Raw genomic sequence first — 22996 nt, forward strand, 5'->3', positions numbered from 1 at the left:
GATTATAATTTCTCCTATGAGGATGCTGTGGTGAGTACATCAATTTAGTTACCTATAAAATTTTACTTTGAGGGCATCAAGAAAATAAATTCCACTAAAATTATTCAACTAAACACAGAGTTACCCCTCAATACCTTTTTGGCTTCCTCAGCTGTGACAGAACTTCCAGATGCTTCCTCTTTGGTGATCAGAGTAATTCCATCTAAAAAGTAATACACAGAGTAAAATCTAAACACAAAGAATCAACTCCAGTCCCATTTTCCTTTCTGCCACACCTTCTCCCGCCTTTGAGCTGGAGATTTCTTTTTTTATAGACACAGGGTCCCACTATGTTGCCCAGGCTGATCTCAATTTCCTGGGCTCAAGTGATCCTCTCGTCTTGAACTCCCAAAGTGCTGGGATTACAGGTATGCACCACTGTGCCCTGCCTGTGCTGGAGATTTTTAAAACTATAAAGGTGTTCTGTTCTACAAAAAATATAAAACTAAAGGCAACTAATTAACATTGACCACCTTCAATTATCTTTTCTCCAGTTTTTGCTTGTGTAATAAGCAATAAAGGCCACATGTCAAATGCCACGTGTTCCATGAACCCTTTCTTGTTCAACTCTAGTCTCCCCTTCTTTAGAATCCTCAGATCACTTTGTTTATTTCTTTGGAATGGCTCTTGTCCTAACTTGTGCAACTATTTATACACATGTTCTCTCTAAGACTGTATTTTCTCAAGGGCAGACACTCAGTCTTATACATCTTTATATTCCCCTCAATATATATTATGTCCTTACTTAACTATCATCAATAGGATGTTGGAAACTGTGACTTTAAGAGAAACAAAAGTAGTTCCTTAAACAATGTTGTTTCATTATAACATGGATGAGAAAAAATGGTTTTATTATGTGTCATTTTGCTTTAAGTCACGGTTTTCAAGAACCTATGGACAACATTAAAAGAGGACTTACTGTAGCACACCGCAGAAGCGCAATAAATAAATGGTAATTGGATGACTGTATGCTTTTGTCCAAGCTATCAGGTGCCCAATATGAGACTATGTATACAGTTTGTCTCATAGCCATGTTACTGGCTATTCATAAGAGTGGCCAGAGGACTAGGGAGGAAGAAAATATGGTCTTCGCCGGGCGCGGTGGCTCAAGCCTGTAATCCCAGCACTTTGGGAGGCTGAGGCGGGTGGATCACGAGGTCGAGAGATCGAGACCATCCTGGTCAACATGGTGAAACCCCGTCTCTACTAAAAATACAAAAAATTAGCTGGACATGGTGGTGCGTGCCTGTAATCCCAGCTACTCAGGAGGCTGAGGCAGGAGAATTGCCTGAACCCAGGAGGCGGAGGTTGCGGTGAGCCGAGATCGCGCCATTGCACTCCAGCCTGGGTAACAAGAGTGAAACTCCGTCTCCAAAAAAAAAAAAAATATATAATATGGTCTTCACCAAGGGGCATATCTATCATTTAGCACAGTTTGTCAGTTTCAGCTCAGTAAGAGCAAATCAAGGACAGAAAATCTACTTTTTAGTTTGCTCTTCTTCCTAAGACATTTTCCTACCTCAAATGGCTGATATATGATATACTGTCCAAAAGGCACATGTATTTAACATCCATTTGTACCTATGAATGGCCTTGGTCATTTGTATTCTCTCAGTAGCATATAAGCTATCAAAAACTACGGATTTTGCATATGTCCTGTAAGTTTCTTTTCAGCAAATAATAGGTTGTAGGCATTCAATAAATACCAAAACCAATCTCCTTCATTTACAGGGTCAACAGCAGAGACACAAAAGTGATTTGAGTAAGCCCCACTCACCACCCATTCCAATTGCTTTTTTTCCCCAAGTGTGCAAATTAAAGGGCTGAAAAAATAACTGTCAGGAAAACGGTTACCTGTGTGATGAAGAGTTGCCCATTAGAAGGTGGATAGATAGGTATGCACTCTTTTTATACAGAATTTGCACAGAAAGACAGACTAAAACAAATGTTGCATCCCTACTGTTTAAGTGAAAAGTTTCTCTGACTTGTAAACATCATCATTTTCATAGTATGTATTTTATTGATTTTTTTATTGCATTTTAGGTTTTGGGGTACATGTGAAGAACAGGCAAGATTAGTTGCATAGGTACACACGTGGCAGTGTGATTTGCTGCCTTCCTCCCCATCACTTGTATCTGGCATTTCTCCCCATGCTATCCCTCCCCAACTCCCCACCCCCTGCTGTCCCTCCCCGATTTCCCCCCAACAGACCCCAGTGTGTGATGCTCCCTTCCCTGTGTCCATGAGTATGTATTTTAAACAAGTAGTATCTTATACTTGGGTTCTAAAAGAAAATCAGGTCATGTTTAAAAATGGGGGGTGGAGGGAAGCAAAAGGCCATGAAAAAAAGCAAAGATCAAGCCTAACATTGAAAGAATGTGTGCTGTCTTCTTTCTGAGTTTAATTTGCATTGGTTGCTGTGAACAAGTGAGGAACTGAATGGCTTTGGTGCAAGAAGATGCTGGTCTGCTGAAATGGAAAGTCCAAGAACACTAACTGAAAAGTGGCAGGGAGATAAAATCTGGGTGAGGTCAACCAAAGGGTTGTGGATCCAGCAGGATTGAAATGGCCTAAGAATCTGAGAAAGAGGGCAATGTTTGCCCACACAGCTGCCCATTCAACAAACAGGCACAGTCCTGAAACAGGTCATGCTGTGTAGAGTCTAAGATGGAACTTACATGTTTATTTATTATTTATCACTTTGTATTTATACTTATTAAGGGAGATTCAGTTCACTGAAAACTAAGCATTTCCCAAAGCCACACAGAAAGTCATCACGTTCCCCACATAACTCATTACACAATATAGTTTATATTTAGAATTTATATGTATATTTAGAAAAAAACAGCAACTTACCCTGAACAACAATTTCCCAGAAATGATTTAATTGTTTACTTTCCACTTTCTCTCGAAGGGCTTTCAGGAAGTTGTTAAAGCGCTGCTCTTCTGAAAACTGTGGTAGCAAGTTGGGGTAGAGGAGGCGGCAAGTCAGAGCAAATACAAAAACAAAATTCAGCCCCAGACCAAACAAAGTACTGTATATTCTGAATCACGGTCTTCATTACAAAAAATAAAATGTTCTTCTTTGGTACATGGGAAGCTGGCATTCCAAACTGAGGTGTGTTCACTGGGGACGAGAAACCCTTCCATCTGTGCAAGGCGCAGAGCTTCCCAGAGTCAGTTTTTTGTGATGGCCTAGTCCTTTGTTTTTAACATTTAATCCAGAAAATCTCAAACAAAAACAGACTAATTTGGTGAGTGCTCACACACTCATAACCCAGCTTCAATAATTATCAACTCAGGCCGGGCACGGTGGCTCATGCCTATAATCCCATCAATTTGGGAGGCCGAGGCGGGTAGATCACCTGAGATTAGGAGTTCAAGACCGGCCTGGCCAATATGGTAAAATCCCATCTCTACTAAAAATACAAAAATTAGCTGGGCATGGTGGCGGGCACCTATAATCCTAGCTACTTGGGAGGCTGAGGCAGAAGAATGGCTTGAGCCTGGGAGGCGGAGGCTGAAGTCAGCCGAGATCATGCCACTGCACTCCAGCCTGGATGACTGGGTGAGAATGTATTAAAAATAAAACATAAAAACATAATTATCAGCTAAACCAATCTTATTTCATCTATATTCTGACCTTCTTCTCCCATAACCCTCTGTTTTGAAGCAAATTTCAAATTATTTCACTTATAAATATCTCTGTATGAAATACAGAAAATACATACTCTTAAAACAAACACACTCACATGCCATTAACAACGTGCAAAAAATTAGTGACTCCTTAATAGAACCAAGTAACTAGTCAGTATTCTCATTTCCCTAATTGTTCCATAAAACTTAAAAGAAAATTTTTTACAGTTCAAAAGAGATCCCTCAGCTGGGTACAGTGGCTCACACCTGTAATCCCCGCACTCTGGGAGGCCGAGGCAGGCAGACAACCTGAGGTCAGGTGTACGAGACCAGCTGGCCAAAATGGTGAAACCCCATCTTTACTAAAAATGTAAAAATTAGCTGGGCATGGTGGCATGCACCTGTAATCCCAGCTACTCAGTAGGTTGAGGCAGGAGAATCACCTGAACCCAGGAGGCAGAGGTTGCAGTGAGCCAAGATTACACCACTGTACTCCAGCCTGGGCAACAAGAATGAGACTACATCTCAAAAAATAAATAAATAATAAAGGAAGGGGAAGAAAGGAGAAGGAGGAGGTAGAAGTGGGAAGGAGGAAGGGGAAAAGAAGAAGAAGAAAAGAAGGAGGAGGAGGGGGAGACGGAGAAGAGGAAGTAAGAAGAAGAAAGAAGAATAATTCCCTCCATTAAGACTGAATGATAGTCACTGAAGTATTTTCTATCTCTCTTTTATTTTTTTAAGAAACACAACGTGACCTGGTATTTTTAAGGACATTGGGTGGCAGCAATGCACAGAGGTGTTATAAGACACTCCATCTAGCCTGGGCAGTGCTTAAAAAAAGCAATACACTTTTACTATCTCTTTTCATCTAACCAAATCTTTTTCCACCCAACTGAATCATCTGCAATCTTGTCCTGACTCCACTTTTCCAAAATCTATCTTTTACCTGAAAAGTATTCAGGTTATCTACTTCTGAATCTTTTATTCTAATCTGATTTTAATGATTTTTCCATTTTCTTGTCACTCTTTGTAAGCACCTAATTTAAGCATTAATTCATTCATATATTCAGCAAATATTTAATAAGCATCCACATAAGAACATATTCTACAACTGTGCCTACTTTAAAATTATGCTTTCTAATTTAAACTTGCTCACTTCTTACCTAGAGATATAAAAGCATATACATAATTTGGAAAATTTTTAGAAGTATTTTCTAAAAATTCCTAATAAAACAAACAGATAAAATTCACAAAAAAAGGCATGAGAGGAACTGAGTAATTTTCAGTGTTCTTGTTTTTCTGACATTTAGATCCCTACTCTTGTCTTCATAAAATCTTTCTCAACAACTAAACCAATATGCATTTTCCATCCATTTCCCTAAAAGCCAATCCTTTACAATAACGAGTGGGCCACCAGAGGTTACCATGGAAATTTCCTTGGTTCCCTAATAGAAACAGAAAGCAAAAGCCAGGGCTTTAGTATAATCAAAAGCTAATTTCCAAGAATAAAACATCCTACCTAACCATCTTTATTCCACCTCAGAAATGACAGTGATAGTAATATGAGTTTAAGTCATTTCTAGTTCCACTGGCATACACTGCGATTCACACTGATAATGATAATTTGCAAAGCCCAGGCTCATTTCCGGGATGCTGTACGCCTCTTCCCCTGTGATAGTGGCCAACTGTTTAGGAAGAGAAGATACGCTAGAATAGCATTACCTTAATGGCTTCTTCCCGGAAGGCTCTGATGCAGTCCATGCTCTTCATAAAATACAGTGTTTCATTAGTATCCAAAAACTGTTCGATGTGATTTATGAGCTGGTTACTTGCTAAAACGTAAGACAAAAATTCTTCTTAGATTTCAGTGATGCTTAAGGGGGGTTTGCTTGTGTTTGTGCCTGTGAGTACGCGTTACGGTTCATGAGCCTCACTGTTAGCACATGCACAACTGCCAGAATCCTTTCAGAGGACAGATGAGATGCAAAATTCTGATTTCAAAACTTTGTATTTGAGAAGTCTCAATAATATCTATTGATATTTGTCAAGAAATTAATTTCTAAAAAGCTGAGAATTATAGCTGAAATATTCCTCTTTGGGATGTCAGACCCTAGGTTGTAGTTGTTTTTAAAATTATTGTTGTTGTTCCTTTTGATTTTCTCCCACAATTTAGGGGCCATTTGGATAATTCAAAACTTTCTACCGTATTCACAGAAAATAGATCCTCTAGTCCCTCCCCTAATTCTACTCAGGATCATTGTGGAACAGTGCTGGGCGGTAAAAACTAATGAGCAAGAGATACCCCATCTTCTACCAATCCAAGGTTAAATTAGAAAAGATCAGCCCCAGTCTTAACGAAGTACTCCTTTCAAATGAGAAATCATTACTATCTTATGCCCTTAGCTGGACCTGAATATTCTCCCGATTGCTCACCATTCCAAAAGACACAAATATTTAATAAACAATAACTGTCAGCAATCAATTTCATAAGTGCTATAGAAAGAGAAAATGCATTAATAATGTCATCATTTCCAAAGTAGGTTACAACTTACAAAGAAACAAAAAAATTCTTCAGTATGGAAAAAAAAAAAAAAAAGAGGAAATGGAAATCAAGAAGTCATGAGGAAACTTTGTTTGCTACGCAGGTCAAAACTGACCCTTAAGATTTGTGGAAGAACAAATCAAGGAGATGTGGGTATTCATGACTAAAGGCTCCCTCTCCCTTCTTCCTGACACCATTCTCTAGCTGGCTGTTTGGCAGTTTATGCTGAATGTTTAAGATATTCTAAGACTGCATGTTTCCCAAAATCACAGCCTCCTGTGAGCATCTAGTAGCTATGTGCGTATGCACAATGCTGAAGAAAATTACTTTCAAGCTTCACCAATAAAGGCCCCAGGCCACTAACCCTGTGAATCACAGTGACCTGAACATTACTTAATGCCTTCCTTATGAAAAACATGAAATCAGTGCTAAGACTCTCCTTATTTCCTGAGGACCTTACACAGCATGTGGAAAGGATTAAAAAACTGGATGAAATATTTTCTAATACAGCAACTTTCCAGCAAGGGAAAAACATCCCCAGTAACCAATTCATCCCTTCTACCAACTAGGAGATTATGATCTCCATTGTAAGAAAGCAGTTAACAAACTCAAGGGATTAAAGAAACATTTCCCTGCAATTTCAGAAATCTTTACCAACGTATCCCACAGCAGTGAATTAATATCCAACTACAATTCAAAGGAGAGAAAGAATGTTCAGATGAATCTTTTTAAACAAGGTAAATAATACAACCCTGATTAGTACGCAGAACAGAAAGCCATCAACAAGAAGCTCAAAACAAACAGAAGTTATCTCTCCTTTTCAGCTTGAAAAGCAAAATAACAGAAATGCTTGATAACAGAAAGTGGCTTACTTTCCCAGATCACTTGATACAAAGTTCACTTGAAGTTATGTATCTGGGCACAAATAAAAACCTTTACAGGCCGAGGGCAATAATCCTAGAGACTCTAAATTTTCCATTTCTTTTGAAATTAGAATAAGAAATCTGAGGAAGCTATAATGTAAATGTTGCTCTTTGTTTGATAGTATACACTTACTGTGTGACTACCATGTAGAAGACACTATGTTACGTTCTGTGGGAGACAGAATTAGGTTGAAGATAAGGCCCTTGCCTTTGAGCAGGCGTCCCCAAACTATGGCCCTCGGGCAGCATACGGCCCCATGAGGTCATTTATCCGCACCCCCCGCCGTCACACTTCAGGAAGGGGCATCTCTTTCACTGGTGGTCAGTGAGAGGAGCACAGTATGTGGCGGCCCTCCAACAATCTGAGGGACAGTGAACTGGGCCCCTGTGTAAAAAGTTTGGGGACGCCTGCCTTTGAGGATTTTACAGTCAAATAGGGGATATAATGCATATACATAAAATCAACACTGGGAAATAATGTGAAGAGGGCTATGAGTATTAAGGAAATATATTAATTGGTCTCAATTTTTAGAAAATCTTTGGTGATTACAGAAAGCTTCACAAATTAACATGACTTTTCAGCTAGGCGATGCAAAATAGAATTTGGCAATTAGGCAGCAGGAAACAGAATTAGCCCAAGTATAAAGAAGAGAAGTGGGAAAGCACAAGGTGTATTAGAAAAGCAAATGGTCACATACGTGGACAAAAATAGGGGAAGAAAAATGAGTGAGAATTAGACAGAAAATCGCTGGAGGAAACGGAGTTCCAAGAAGAGTGAACAATATGTGTGAGAATCCTGAGGTAGGGGTAGAGCTTGGCTCCTTAGAAAGTATAGAAGAAAAAAGAAATCCAAGACCAAGCCTTTTAGGAACTATTACATTTGGTGGTTGGATAGTGAAAAGGGAGCTGAAGAAGGAGGCTATGAAGGAATAGTCAGAGAGAGAAAAAAAAATCAGGCGTTCATGGCATCACAGTTACTAAGAGAAGAGATTACTTAAAGAAAAGAGTCATCTTCTGTGTCCAAACTACTACATGAAGAGTACAAGGAAAAGAGTATAAAGAGCATAGGTGATTAAGGATAGTAACGTTGAGAATTCGAAGAGCTTGGAGCCCATGAAGCAACTACATAGGTACTAAACTGCTTTGCAAAAAACCAAACCAAAACAACCAACCAACTTCCTGACTCATTTTATCCTGAAATATGATAGAACACACACACAGCTGCTATCTTACAGAGAAAAATACTTAAAAAACAAACAAACAAAAAACAAAAAAACACCAACAAAAAATAAAGCAAATACCCAAGCCAACAATCCATTTGCAATGATATAGGAAAGAAGGTAATCCAGTCTACCATAAACACTTTGTAAAAGGAAGTAGTGGGAGACTCAATACTCAGTTTCTTTGGCGGGGGGGGGAAGAAGTCCTCATGTATCTGTGGGCCTATATGGATTTAGTTTTTCTTATTTACCTGTTAGACTCTTTCCATCAGAGCATTCAGAAACACAGGTGGATAAACATATCCAAACTTACAGTAAACCCAATGAATACAAAGAACCAGATTTTGGCCTTCAAAGAATACTCAGTTACATGGTTTGTACATTTGGTTCATGATTCTAAATTCTGTCCCTCTACCCAGACTACTTTTGTGATTCACTGACTATAATGAACCATTTAACACCAGGGAATAGCTGTGATGGATGATGCTTGAATATACTCAGTATCAGAAGGGATGTAGATAAGAGACTTCCCTTCCAAAGTTTTGTGGCACTTCACATTTCCCTGCCATTTTTAATAAAAGTAAAATGCAGAAATGGCTGACAAAAATAATATTCTACTTTAGCTGGATTATGCTTTTGACTTCCCTGCCCCACATAAAATGCTGATCATCAGGGTGCTTTTCTCTGCTTCTATATCAATTACAGGGCTAAGGAATGGCTTATCAGTCTTCATACTCAGTAAATCACAGCCCCAATTATAACTCAGCAAAATGTTCTTCAGAATTAGTCAGTGACTCAATAATACTCATTAGTAGCTAAAATAAAAAATGGTCATTGGAAGGGCCATCCATCTTAGGATACTAAGTTAGGCAAATGGCTGTCATATATTTCCAGGATTACTTCAAATGTCTGTTATGGATTTTGAGGCTTTAGATACGGGTGTCATATACTGACCCAGTATCTTTTTTTTTTTTTTTGAGACGGAGTTTCGCTCTTGTTACCCAGGCTGGAGTGCAATGGCGCGATCTCGGCTCACCGCAACCTCCACCTCCTGGGCTCAGGAAATTCTCCTGCCTCAGCCTCCTAAGTAGCTGGGATTACAGGCACGCGCCACCACGTCCAGCTAGTTTTTTCTATTTTTAGTAGAGATGGGGTTTCACCATGTTGACCAGGATGGTCTCGATCTCTCAACCTCGTGATCCACCTGCCTCGGCCTCCCAAAGTGCTGGGATTACAGGCTTGAGCCACCGCGCCCGGCCTCTGACCCAGTATCTTAACGAGTACAAATGTTAATACACAAAATTAATCTCAATACAATGATACTTTAGTATCATATTCAAAATGCTATACAGATATAGAAATGTTATAGAAGAGGAAAAGGGCAGAGTTCTCTTGATAATCTGAAATACACATTATTCCTCTCTACTGAAAACATTCAACACCACCCAAAGTCCTATAAAATGGACTACACCTCCCTTCTCATCGTACAGTCAGTCACCAAGGCCAAAACGCTCAGGGCCATGTGCACGTCCGCCTCTGACATTACATTTACTCACTCCTTCAGTTCTTTGCAAAGATGTTTCCAACAAAGTGATGTGGGACTTTCTCCTCCATCTGACGGAGCCCAAAAAGCAGTAGGTTCCTTCATCTGTCACACTTTATATATAAAAGACTGCAAAGACACCTCAAACGATTTGGCTGAACTCAGCCATCATTTAGGATATTTCCCAATTTAATTCTTCTCATTTTCTCAATGCCTCATGTAAATGTTACTTACTGAAAAGCTGTACATTTTGCAAATGTCAGCAGTTAAATAACTTCTAAATGTTAAGAACAAATTTATGGCCAGGCGCGGTGGCTCATGCCTGTATTCCTAGCACTTTGTGAGGCCAACGCGAACAGATCACTTGAGGTCAGGCGATTGAGACCAGCCTGACCAACACTGTGAAACCCGGCCTCTACTAAAAATACAAAAACTAGCTGCAAACCGCTTGATCCCAGGAGATGAACATTGCAGTGACATGCCACTACACTCGCCCAGGTAACAGAGTGAGATTCCATCTCAAAAAAAAAAAGAAAAAGAAAAAAACAAATTTATATAGCTAATGACAATCACATCTTTATAACACAAAATTAAAAGCAACAATAAAAATCAAGCAACTAAATCAAAATTAAGGTCAAATAATTCACTATTAAGAAAATAAACAGGAATAATACCCATCAGCATATAAAACTCTAGGCAAGCAGTCCAGTCAACCATAAATTAAATCCACATGTAAATTGCATTGTTTAAGCCAGAAACTTATAAAAGATATTTGCCTGATAAAAAAGAAATGTTTTAACATAGGCAATTTAAGAAACATATAAACAGACTTTCTTTATGCCTCTTTACTATTGGATATAAGTTGGCCACTGTGGGTAGAGGTTGTATGTATATCAGTCAGGGTCCAACCCAAAGAATATAAATCACTCCAAATCAGGAGATTTATGGCAAGCAATTGTTTCGCAGGTTATGAAGAGTTTAAAGCCAACTGAGAATGGTACTGTAACGCAGGGATTGGTAACAGCAAGAAGCTCTTAGCATCCCTTGGTGCGCAGGAAAAAGAAAAGAAAGGGTATAAATAGAGCTCAGGGATCTGTCCTACGGGAGCTGAAGCCACTGAGGACCAAAGATACTACGCAACACAGAAAGAGAGAAAGAGATACCCTGGTTTCTCCCTCCTTACTTCCTACCAAGAGCTCTCATGCTGAACCCAGTGGGAAGTCTTTAGACACGAGAGCCTGGGAAATGCAACCTACAGGAGCCAGCTCTGCCCACACTTCCCTCAGATACAGGGAATACGAAAGAAGGGAAGGTGAGGAGGGGATCTAAGGGCACCGGCTGTTATGAACTCACAAGGGGATGCCCCGTTTTATGAATTGGATATTTCCAAGAGACAGAAATTAGCAAGGTATCAGGTCAGGTGCAGTGGCTCACGCCTGTAATCCCAGCACTTTGGGAGGCCAAGGCAGGTGGATCACCTGAGGGGTCAGGAGTTCAAGACCAGCCTGGCCAACATGGTGAAACCCTGTTTCTACTAAAAATACAAAAATTAGGTGGGTGTGGTGGCACATGTCTGCAATCCCAGCTATTTAGGAGGCTGAGGCAGGAGAATCATCTGAACTGGGGAAGCGGAGGTTGCAGTGGGCTGAACTCTTGCCACTGCATTCCAGCCTGGGCCACAGAGGGAGCCTCCATCTCAAAAAGCAGAAATCAGCAAGGCATCATTTAAATTATAAGGGAAGCTAAAATTTGCACGTTTCTTTCCTTGTAGTGAGGTAGAACACAATGAAATTCAATGAAAAGTTACTGAAAAAGTTCAAAATCATATTTAAAGCTTTCCCCAGCCACTTTAGTTTTTTTTTTAATGCTGTATTTCTAGAAAAAATTATGTAAAAATATGGTTTCCACTTCTACCTGACACATCTTCAGAGCTACATACATCTCCATTTCCTTCAGGTCTAACATGGTTGTGACACGCAACTGTGTGGACCATGACAATAAACAAGAGGTACTGGATGCAACCGAGCGCTTCCCATGGCACTCGTCCTCTCAGAAGTGAAAGGTACCTCTGAAATTTTAAGTACCTTAAATATTTTTTCTCTAAATTACAAAAAAGAAAAAATGCTGACTTATTTCTTAAACATCCTTCTTTCTGCTTCCACTTCTAAAAGAGTTCAGATCTAAGATTCCAGGAAGAATTTGCCCTAAAGGTTTGTGCTCCTTGCTCTTGGTATTCTTGTTTTTCGTTGTAAGGTCTTTAATGAAATATTCATATTGAGGAAAAACGAATCACTGGATGGCAACAAAAGAAATACAGAACTAGGAAAAAAGCGTAAGCTTTAGTAACCTGAAAATGACATTTAAATTTGTCATCTTTTGTAAGCAGTTAGACTGAGAAGCAGACACAGCTCTGCCCTTTGCCTTATCCTGCCGTTCTTCCACCTTCTAGAAATTGTTCTGCCAGCTCTTTGCCCTCAATCTAACAGAAGTTCCTTTCCTCCTTCTCAGAACAGAAAAATCAGTAGACAGAGAACACCACAGCCATAGTATCATGCATGACCAGTGGCACAGGCAATTGGACTAAGGGATGTAAAGTGCTGACCACCTCAACACACGGATGCAGCCCTGTATTTTAAAATTATTATTATTCTTACCAATAACTAAAAAACTCAATTAAAACCATTTAAGCTCCACAAGTTCAGTTACAGCCCATTTTTTCATGCTTAATGATTTTCTCATTAAGTGCAGTAATTTCTTACGAATTGCACTAATAAAAGTAAGTCCTGCTGGGTGTTTTCCCCCTTCTTAAATGCTGCCTTTTCATTGATGTGTTAAATTAAAACCCCAGGCACAAGGAACAGAGTAAGTGCAAAGTCTTTATTGTCAGAATCCATTCCTGCAGACTATGAGATCTCTCTCCTTTTATTTCTGTTTTTATTTGAGCTAGCTGTGAGTTGTACTTTGTAGCCACAGCAGGAAGAATGATACGGAAGGTCTCTTGGCCTTAGCTCACTCTGTATAACAAATATGGTAGTGTGAGTTAATGAGAAACTAGAAAAATGATATCGAGTTAGCCCACTGGCTGTGTGTTCATTTTATATAAGAGAGCATTATGATGTAACATTTTTATTCTGATAAATGGTACTTCTCATCTTAAACAGCTTGGGTATATGGGTATATGACCAGATCTGTTCCCAGATCAGCTGGCAAATTTTAAGTTTCCTGGTAAGTGGAATGGTTCCGTGGCATTCTATGGTCTTTAATTTTTTATTAAAAACCATTGCACTCCAGCCTGGGTAACAAGAGCGAAACTCCGTCTCAAAAAAAAAAAAAAAAAAAAAAATTCAATTTAACCATTAAAAAAGCACTGAACATATCCCATAAAGCCTGAAGGTCATCAGTTAAAATTTTAGGGCATACAACAGTCAACAAAAGACCAAAGAACATCCACTGCCTAGTGTGACTAATTTTCCCCAATTCTACAAATGAGTGCACTAAGTACAATAATGAGACATTATGCTGACATAAGAAAGAAACTAAAGGAAGACATTCTCATTCAATGAGGAAATGACTTCTTTCAGTTTTTTAGGAAATGTGTATGCCATATGCCTGAAAGAATGTGTTGTGCTCAGGGGTGAAGGCTAGGAAGGGCAGAGAAAGAGGGTCTCCCCAATTTTCCAAGGTCCTAGAATTCTAAAACTTGGCAATGCTTACTAAAATAAAATTGATAGAGAAGAATCAAGAACCTTATCACCATGCTTGATTCCATTCCAAATGAAAGGAAAAATGCAAGAGAATAGTGACTGGTACTGTAACAACTTTATGGTCTCTATCTAGCTTCATCCCTGAGTAGATGTCATCAAACTAATATAGGAAGTAAGATACCAAGTAGTCAGAGTAACAGTGTAGCCAAGAGGAAATAAGAACACAAAACCAATCTGGCAATGGGATCCAATTAAAAGTTGGTAATTGAATGGAACTGAAATGCATGTATCAGTTGAAGAGAGAGAGTGAGTGATGAGTCAAGACTCCTCACCAAGGAGAGAAACAGGCAGCCATTGTTGAATGTGCTTTTGGGGAAGTTGGACAAGGGGGAGACAGCACACAAGTCTTCTATGACACCTCAAGAATTTGAGTCTTTTTTTGAAAGAAAATATTAGGTACCAGAAATTTTAGTAAAGACTGTATTCTGTGTGATAACTCCTCCTAAAAATGGATAAATAATGCCTTGTGTTTATGCAGTATCATTCCTTAAGGACTCTTCAGATTCTTCTTTTTATTTTTATTCTCCCCCTCATCCTTTTCTGATTTTATGTATAATATTCTAGAGCTCAAATACAGACATGTTAGATTCTCTACTTCTTCTTTGATGGGGCTAAGACTTAGGAACTGATCCAAAGAACCAGAGAAGTAAATCTGCTATAATTCAAAAATTCAAATTCTTATTACTCCTAAGCACTGTTTTATTAAAGTCAGCAATGAAAACCAAAAAACCCAGATGGAGGTCATCTTGTCTCACTGATAGCAGACCGGCAGCAGTATATAAGATGAGTCCATACTACAATAAAACTACAACGCGGCATTGGTATCCAAAGATACGCTGGTTCTCAAATCACAGGCATTTAGAGTAGGATTTGGGGTAAAGATAAAAACGGACATTTTTTAAGAGTTAATTGGTTTTAGAAAGTCGATGCTGCAAGGGCATTAGCAGGAATACGATTTGGTTTGAACACAAGGTTCATAGAGAGAACCTGTATAAGAATGGGTCAGGAGTGGCAGAATGGGACCAGATTGTGACAAGCCTCAAATGGGAGACTGAATGAGAGTAATTAAGAAGGGCTGACCCAGAATAAAATCTGTGCTGCTATAAGAAGTTAAATCTGTACAAATATATGGACAGAAATGAAGGAGGACTTTAAAGGTAATGAATGTAGGATGCTGGAACTGCCCTATGATGAAATAATGAAAGCCTGAACTAGAATAGTTACAGGATAGAAAGGAAGACACAGACCTGAGAAGTAAATCAGAAGACAATTAGAAATTAGAAGAAAAATAGATACAAAGTGGTCAGAAATAAAAATATCAAGGGCAAAACAACAGCAACAACAATGCCCCTTATTTCTGGAGAAAGTTCCATTGATAGCATCAGGACATGTCATTGCTTAGGCATGTCCTATCCACCTTTACCATAAAGGTCCAGGTTATGCCAACCTCCTTCAGAAATTCTTTTCTTTTCTTTCTTTCTTTTTTTTTTTTTAAAGACAAAGTCTTGCTCTTTTGCCCAGGCTGGAGTGCACTGGCATGATCTCAGCTTGCAGCAACCTCCTGCCTCCCAGGTTCAAGCAATTCTTGTGCCTCAGCCTCCCAAGTAGCTGGGGCTACAGGCCTATGCCTTTGAACTTTTAGTAGAGACGGGGTTTTGCCATGTTGGCCAGGCTGGTCTTGAACTCCTGGCTTCAAGTGATCCACCTGCCTTGGCTTCCCAAAGTGCTGGGATTACAGGCATGAGTCTGCGCCCAGCCCCTTCACAAATTCTTCAAAGCGGCCACCTACCTGCATCTGCACCCATATATTCTGCCTTCTGTCCTATTGTCTTTGCTGAACTATCTGTGTGTCATCTAAGTTATCCCTCATACCTGTGCTCTAGATCCCCTGCCTCTCCGCTACTCAAGGATCTCTTCCAGTCTCATGCCTTATAGTCTGTATGGCTCCTTCTCCACGATTTATACACACAACTCAGAACTCTTTCCTGAAGTCCAGACCAACTTACTATATGTTCCCCTTCTCAGCAAACGGCAATTCCTTCCAGTTGTTCAGACCAAAAATCCTAGGCGTTATTTTTGACTTCTTTCTCTCTCACACACTCTACATTCATATTATCAGCCAAACTTGCCAATTCTACGTTCAAAACATATCAAAACTCAGACCTCTTCTTATTACTTCCCGTCACTTGCATTAATGCAGAAGCCTTCTAACTCATCTGCCTACCTCAAACTTGCCCTTTAGCTCAACATGGTAGAAAATATAAAATCATCCGCTACTTCAAACTCTTCAGTGGTTTCACATTTCACTCAGAGAAAAGCAAAAGGTCTAGGAGGTCTTATGTGTTATGTACCCCAGCCGGCTCTCTAATCTCAGCTACTTTCTTTGCTCCAGCCACACAGGCCTCCCTGATGCTTCTAGCCAAGCATACTCATCCTGAGCTTCTCAAGAACATGCTGCTTCCTGTGTCTGCAAAGCTCTCCCCACAGATATCCACTAGACACTCTCTCCTACTGTCCCCAATTATCTGTTCAACAGTGAGGATTTCCCTGATCCTCTACATAAAATAAGCCCATCTCAACCAACCATTCCCTATCCCAGTATCCTACTTTATCTTTTCTCTATAGTGCTGTCATGGGTTGGATAGTATCCGCACCCAACCCCCACCCCCTCCATTCCTGTGCTTTCCAAAACCACGCAATGTGACTGTATTCAGAAAGAGGGTCCTTGCACATGTATAATCAAATTAAGATGAGGTCATTAGGGCAGGCTTTAATCCAACAGGACTGACATCTTTATAAGAAGAGGGAAATTTGGATACAGACATACAAGAGCTCCCTGTTAAGAGAGAAGCAAAGATTGGAGTAATACATCTACAAGCTAAGGGATGCAACAACTGCCAGCTGTTACCAAAGGCTATGAGACAGCATTGAACAGGTTCTCCCTCACACCTCTCAGAAGGAAACAACCCTGTGATTTTGGACTTTAGTCTCCAGAAGTGCAAGGATAAACTTCTATTGATTTAAGGCACTCAGTTTGTGGTACTCCATTACTGCAGCACTAGGACATTAACACAAACGCTTACCACCATTTGACAAATATTTTCTTATTTGTTTACTGTCTGCATCTTGGCATGACTGCCACATAGTAGGCTTTCAACAAATAATTGTTGAATGGATGAACAAACGGTGTAGGCCTCACGGGTTTACTCCTCTAAAAGCCTAGCGAATGAACATGTCTTTTTGTTGTTCTTTCAGTTTAAACCCATAGGCTGTGTTTTTAGTGTTGGCTACTACTTAGGGTAGTAAACAGTCTAGAACTCTCTTTTGTCTCCGCCCTCCCTTAATTTTAGAGATGGAAATGGTTACAATAAAGCTCTACGGAAGGGGGAAATGCACAAAGAATAACAGGCTATGTAAAAGATATATGCAGGTGGGCAGGGATGAGACATCACATCCAACATTGTCATGATTTTATGTATGAACACATCGTGGCTTGTTGTTGCTGCTTACCAAGTATGCCTCATCCCATATTAGTGTATGCCTTTTTCTTTTCTTAATCAAGTTGCTTAAGGCCACTGAGAATGGAGGGTTCTCCCAAAATGTACTGTCTCTGACTAGATCCCCAATTTCTTATACCCTAAAACAATTAACTATGTTGATCACAATATAAAGCATTAGCAGGGATAAGTGGGTTATTCCTATGAAGAGAGAGAATGTGGGTATGGGCAGAGTTTCAAAGGGAGGGAGGCAATAAAGAGGAGATGGCCACTTTTTAACTTTATATGTGATTATGTTACTATTTGTAGTTTTTCCCTATAAGCATGTGCTTATTTTTAATGAGAAGCCTAAGGAACAACTAAATCATTGTGAAACATATAAGAGAGTGCCACATCAGGAGACAATAAACAATTGTTTCTATTTCTAGTGAGCTCTAAGCAGGAAGAGTTTTCTGTTTTTTCCCAATACGTGTGAGACGCAGGGAAGACAATTTTCATGGGTTACCTTAGGATACTTCCATTTCATTGATCCTTTTACTTCATTTTTGTTTTATTCTTTCTGAAGCACATACTTTGTTCTTTTTGTTTATTACTCATATACTTAATGAGCAGTGGTAAAAAAGGCCCTTAGAAATAATTTCATTTTATCTACTGTCATCAGGAAATTTGAAGTAGATCTGCAGGCATATCTTATCTTTGGTTTGCGGCTTCTACCCTCCTTATAATCCACACATTTAAAATTCCAACGTATAAGTCTCGCTGGCTTCATTACAATCCACCTAAGAATAATTAGAAATGGGGCCAACTGTGGGATAATTCAACTTTAGTTATATTTTCTTCTTAGTACATGAGACAAAAAAGGAGTCAAACAAAATAAATGCATGCTTGACAAAAATGGGACAAAAGTAACAAATGAACCAATTAATTTTTCAAATCTATAAACATTGATCTAAGACTTGATGTACTTGATATACCTGTTACCACTAAAATTGACTTTTATTTCTCACAGCTTAATCACCTTTCTGCTCCAACAAGTTCCTAAAATCTACACAATTTTTCCAGTACTTAGTAAACATCCTCTACTAAAATAAATTTATTTTTCCCTTGAAACAGAGGATTCAGAAACCCATATAATATTGCAGTACACACAGCTAAATTTATTTTTCTTAAAATGCCAACACCTGAAGACCTTTATTTAAAATATACTCTATTAACTGAACTGACAATGTTTTCTTTAGTGTTACCCTGTAAAAATTGGATAAAATCACTTGGATCTCATGACCCGAGCTGGTTTAGCTAGGTAAGACAAAGATTATAAAGGTCTCACTAGCATACACAGTCTCAAGGTGAATAACTTTCAATACTCAAAACGTCATGGAAAACAGCTAGATAGAAAATCAACAGACATAGATTTGAACAAACTATCAATCAAATTGCCCTGCCATTTCCAGAACACTTGACCTAGTAACAGGAGAATACATGTACTTTTTCAGGCCATAGGGAACAACTATCAGAACAGACTATACGTTAGACCACATAAGAACAAGTCTGAATAAATTCAGAAGGACTGAAGCCATTCAAAATATGATCTCCAATCACAATATAATTAAAAATCAACAACAGGAAAAAATTAGGAAATCTGTAATATGTGGAGTTTAAAAACACATTTAAATAACCCAAGAAACAATCAGGAAAACATCAGAAAATATCTGAACTGAATAAAAACAACATGGGCTGGGTGCGGTGGCTCATGCCTGTAATCTGAGCACTTTGGGAGGCCGAGGCAGGTGGATCGATTACAAGGTCAAAAGATCGAGACCATCCTGGTCAACATGGGTGAAACCCCATCTCTTCTAAAAATACCAAAAAAAAAAAAAATTAGCTGGGCTTGGTGGTGCGTGCCTATAATCCCAGCTACTCAGGAGGCTGAGGCAGGAAAATTGCCTGAACCCAGGAGGCAGAGGTTGCAGTGAGCCAAGATCACGCCATTGCACTCCAGCCTTGGTAATAAGAGCGAAATTCCATCTCAAAAAAAAAAAAAGTGACATATCAGAATTTATGTGCAGCTAAAGAACTGTTTAGCAAGAAATGCATAGCTTTAAATGCCTATATTAGAAAAGAGGTTTCAAATCGATAATCTAAGCTTCTACCTCGAGAAACAAGAAAAAGGAAAGCAAATCACAGACAAAGTAAGAGGAAAGAAGGGAATAATAAAGACCAGAGCAGAAATTAATTAAATGAGAATAATGGAGAAAAATCAATAAAACTAACTAAAAGCTGGGGTCTTAGAAAGTTAAAAATCCATAAGCCTTTACCTAGACTGACCAAGAAAAAGACAAGATACAAAATCCCCAAATCAGAAATAAAGAACAGATCTCAAAAATGTTATTATAAAGGAATAATAATCAATGCCATACTAACAAATTAGATGAAATGAACAAATTCTTATGAAGACAAATTACTAAAACTGATTCAAGAAGAAATTTTAAGACTGACCAGATTGATTAGTTTAAAAATTGGGCCCAGTGCCGTGGCTCACACCTGTCATCCTGACACTTTGGGAGGCCAAAATGAGTGAATCACTTGAGGTCAGGTGGTCAAGACCAGCCTAGCCAACAGGTTGAGACCCTGTGTCCACTAAAACTACAAAAATCAGCCGGGTGAGGTGGCGGGCACCTGTCATCCCAGCTACTTGGGAGGCTGAGGCAGGAGAATAGCTTGAACCTGGGAGGCAGAGGTTGTAGTGAGCTGAGATTGCCCACTGCACTCCAGCCTGGGCAACAGAAAGAGACTCCATCTCAAAAAAAAAAAAAGTTGTATGTCCCCAATCTTTATGGGTTGTGGAGGAAACTCTGAAGTGGTGCAAATAATCCTGGCTGTAGTGGAAACTCTGGTGGAAGAGGAGGCTATGGGGATGGAGGCAGAGGTGGTGGCAGCAGAGGTAGTTATGGTGGATATAATGGATGTGGAGAGGATAGTGACAACACTCGTCGTGAGCCTGCCTACAGCAGAAGAGGGGGTTATGAAGACGAGACGGTAGACCAAGATATGGAAACGACAATGGTGGATATGGTGGTAGTGGTGAAGGATATGATGGTTACACTGAAGGAGAAAATTTTGGCGGTGGTAACTATGATGGTGGTCGGAACTATGATGATTCTGGAAATTTTAGTAGAGAAAAGCAATCAAATTATGAACCCATGAACGATACAGTTTTGGTGGAAGAAGCTCAGGCAGTTCCTATGGTAGTGGTTATGGATCTAGTGGTATAAGTGATGAATATGGTAGCAGAAGGTTCTAAAAACAGCAGAGAGGGGCTACATCTCTGAGCAGGAGAAAGAACAAAAAGTTGTCAGAAAGTTCCAGGTTACTTTGAGAGAGCCATCCCAAATGCATTAGAGAAACTATAAAAATCTGCCAAAGAAGAAATGATGATCCATAGTCAGGAAAGTTACTGCAGTTTAAACAGAAAACCCTTCTTGTGCAGGACTGTCATAGCCACAGTTTGCAAAAGTGCAGCTGTTAATTAATGAAGTATAGTGTCAATTAGATGTACATTCCTGAGCTCTTTTATCTGTTGTAGATCTGTCTGTTTCTTCATCATTACATCAGGTATACTGCCCTGTAAATTGTGGTAGTGGTACCAGGAATAAAAAATTAAGGAAATTTTAAACTTCTCAATATTTGTGTAGTTTTTCTTTTCTTTTCTTTTCTTTTTTTTTTGAGATGGAGTTTTGCTCTTGTTACCCAGGCTGGAGTGCAATGGCGCGATCTCGGCTCACCGCAACCTCCGCCTCCTGGGTTCAGGCAATTCTCCTGCCTCAGCCGCCTGAGTAGCTGGGATTACAGGCATGCGCTACCATGCCCAGCTAATTTTTTGTATTTTTAGTACAGATGGGGTTTCACCATATTCACCAGGATGGTGTCGATCTCTTGACCTCGTGATCCACCCGCCTTGGCCTCCCAAAGTGCTGGGATTACAGGCTGAGCCACCGCGCCCGGCCCTTGTGTAGTTTTTCTATATTTTAGTGCAGAAACTTTAACAAAATGTAGTTTTGAAGGAATTTTCTTTTGAGTTAACAAGAAGATTATTGCTAATTACTATTTTGTATAAATTTTGCTAAAGTTAACTATAAAGAAACATATGCTGACTGGTAGCTTAAGATGAATCTACTGTCCCCATTTCCAAACCATGACATGAATGGGCACCGACATGTGAAGAGAACAGATATTTGTATGTTTACAATGTGTGGTTTAGATAAATAGAATTTGATATTTAAATTAGCAATTTGTGAATTTAAGAGCATTAAGCTTACCTTCAAATGAAACAATCTCAAAATTCAAAAACCAAAACAAGACAAAACCTTCCCACAAAGAACTCAAATGGCTTCACTGTTAAATTATATGAAATACGTAAAGAATAAATAAGAAAAATCTTGAAGAGAAGGAAACTTCCTAACTCATTCTATGAGCCCAGTATTTTCCTGTTACCAAAGCCAGACAAAGACATCACACAAAACAAGAAAACAAATATTCCAACAAAATATTAGCTGTCTTAGTCCATTTTGTGCTGCTATAACAGAATACCCAAGACTGGATAATTTATAAAGAACAGTTATTTATTTAGCTCACAGTTCTGGAGGCTGGGAAGTCTAAGAGCATGGCACTAGCATCTGAAGAAAGTCACCTCACCTCAGAAGGCAAAAGCAAGCTAGAGACAGAGAAGAAATAAGGCCGAACTCTTCCTTTTTATAACACACTCTGGTGATAATCCTCTTTCATGAGGATGCTGCCTCTGTGACCTAATCACTTCTTAAAGGTCCCACCTTTCAACACTGTTAGAATGGGGATTAAGTTTCCAACACAAACTTTGGGGGACATACTCAAACTGTAGCATTAGCTAAATGAATTCAGTACATATAAAAAGGTTTTTATAGATGTCTGGATTTTATACTTGGAATGCAAGGTTGATTTAACAACTGTAAATCAATTAATATATCCTGTTAGCAGAAGATTAAAAAAATCACACAATCATCTCAACAGAGGCAGAAAATACATGTAACAAAACTCAACATCCATTCATAATAAAAACCATCAACCAATTAGAAATAGAAGGAAACTTCCTCAAGCTGACAAAGGAAATCTGAGTAAAACTTAAAACTAACATCATACTAATAGTGAAAGACAGTTTTTTCCTTAAGATCAGGAACAGGGCAAGGATGTTCACTCCTATTTCTCTTCAACACTGTGCTGGAAGTTCCAGCCAGTACAATAATCAAAAGGAAAAAAAAAAAAAAAAGCACTATGAGTTATAAAGGAAGAAGTAAAGCTTCCTTTATTTGTAGATGTGATCCTTTATGTAGAGAATCCTAAGAAGTATATTTTAAAAAACACAAATGTTAGTAAGTTTAATATTATCACAGGATATAAGATCAAGAAACAAAAAATTGTATTTCTATACACAAGCAACGAACAATCCAAAAATAAAGTTAAAAAACAATTCCATTCATAACATCATCAAAAAGAATAAAACACTTGGCAATAAATTTAATAAAAGAGGTGTACAGCTTGTACACTGAAAAACCATTAAAACATTATAGAGGAAAAGTAAATAGGTCTAACTATTCCATGTTCATGGATAAGAAAACTCAGTATTAATAAAACAGCAACTTTCTCTTAACTATTCTATAGACTCAATGAAATCCCTATCAAAATACCAGTGGGCTTTTTCATATAAATTCAAGAGCTGGGCAGGGCACAGTAGGTCACACCTATAATCCCAGCACTGTGGGACGCCAACGCAGGTGGATCACTTTAGGCAAGGAGTTCAAGACC

At 39.0% G+C, this 22996-nt stretch overlaps 1 protein-coding gene across 1 annotated transcript in view; it reads right to left on the reverse strand.

The window, feature by feature from the left end:
• XRCC5 (X-ray repair cross complementing 5) overlaps positions 1 to 22996 on the reverse strand; it is a 100494-nt gene that overhangs the window by 10404 nt on the left and 67094 nt on the right. The window contains exons 17-19 of the mRNA XM_010336352.3: positions 5395 to 5504; positions 2896 to 2992; positions 135 to 202 (exon numbers count right to left, since the gene is read on the reverse strand). Of these exons, the coding sequence (XP_010334654.1) occupies positions 135 to 202; positions 2896 to 2992; positions 5395 to 5504 (275 nt within the window). The remainder of the gene's footprint in view (positions 1 to 134; positions 203 to 2895; positions 2993 to 5394; positions 5505 to 22996) is intronic.

The sequence above is a fragment of the Saimiri boliviensis genome, chromosome 5, assembly GCF_048565385.1.
Source record: "Saimiri boliviensis isolate mSaiBol1 chromosome 5, mSaiBol1.pri, whole genome shotgun sequence".
Lineage (NCBI taxonomy): Eukaryota > Metazoa > Chordata > Mammalia > Primates > Cebidae > Saimiri > Saimiri boliviensis.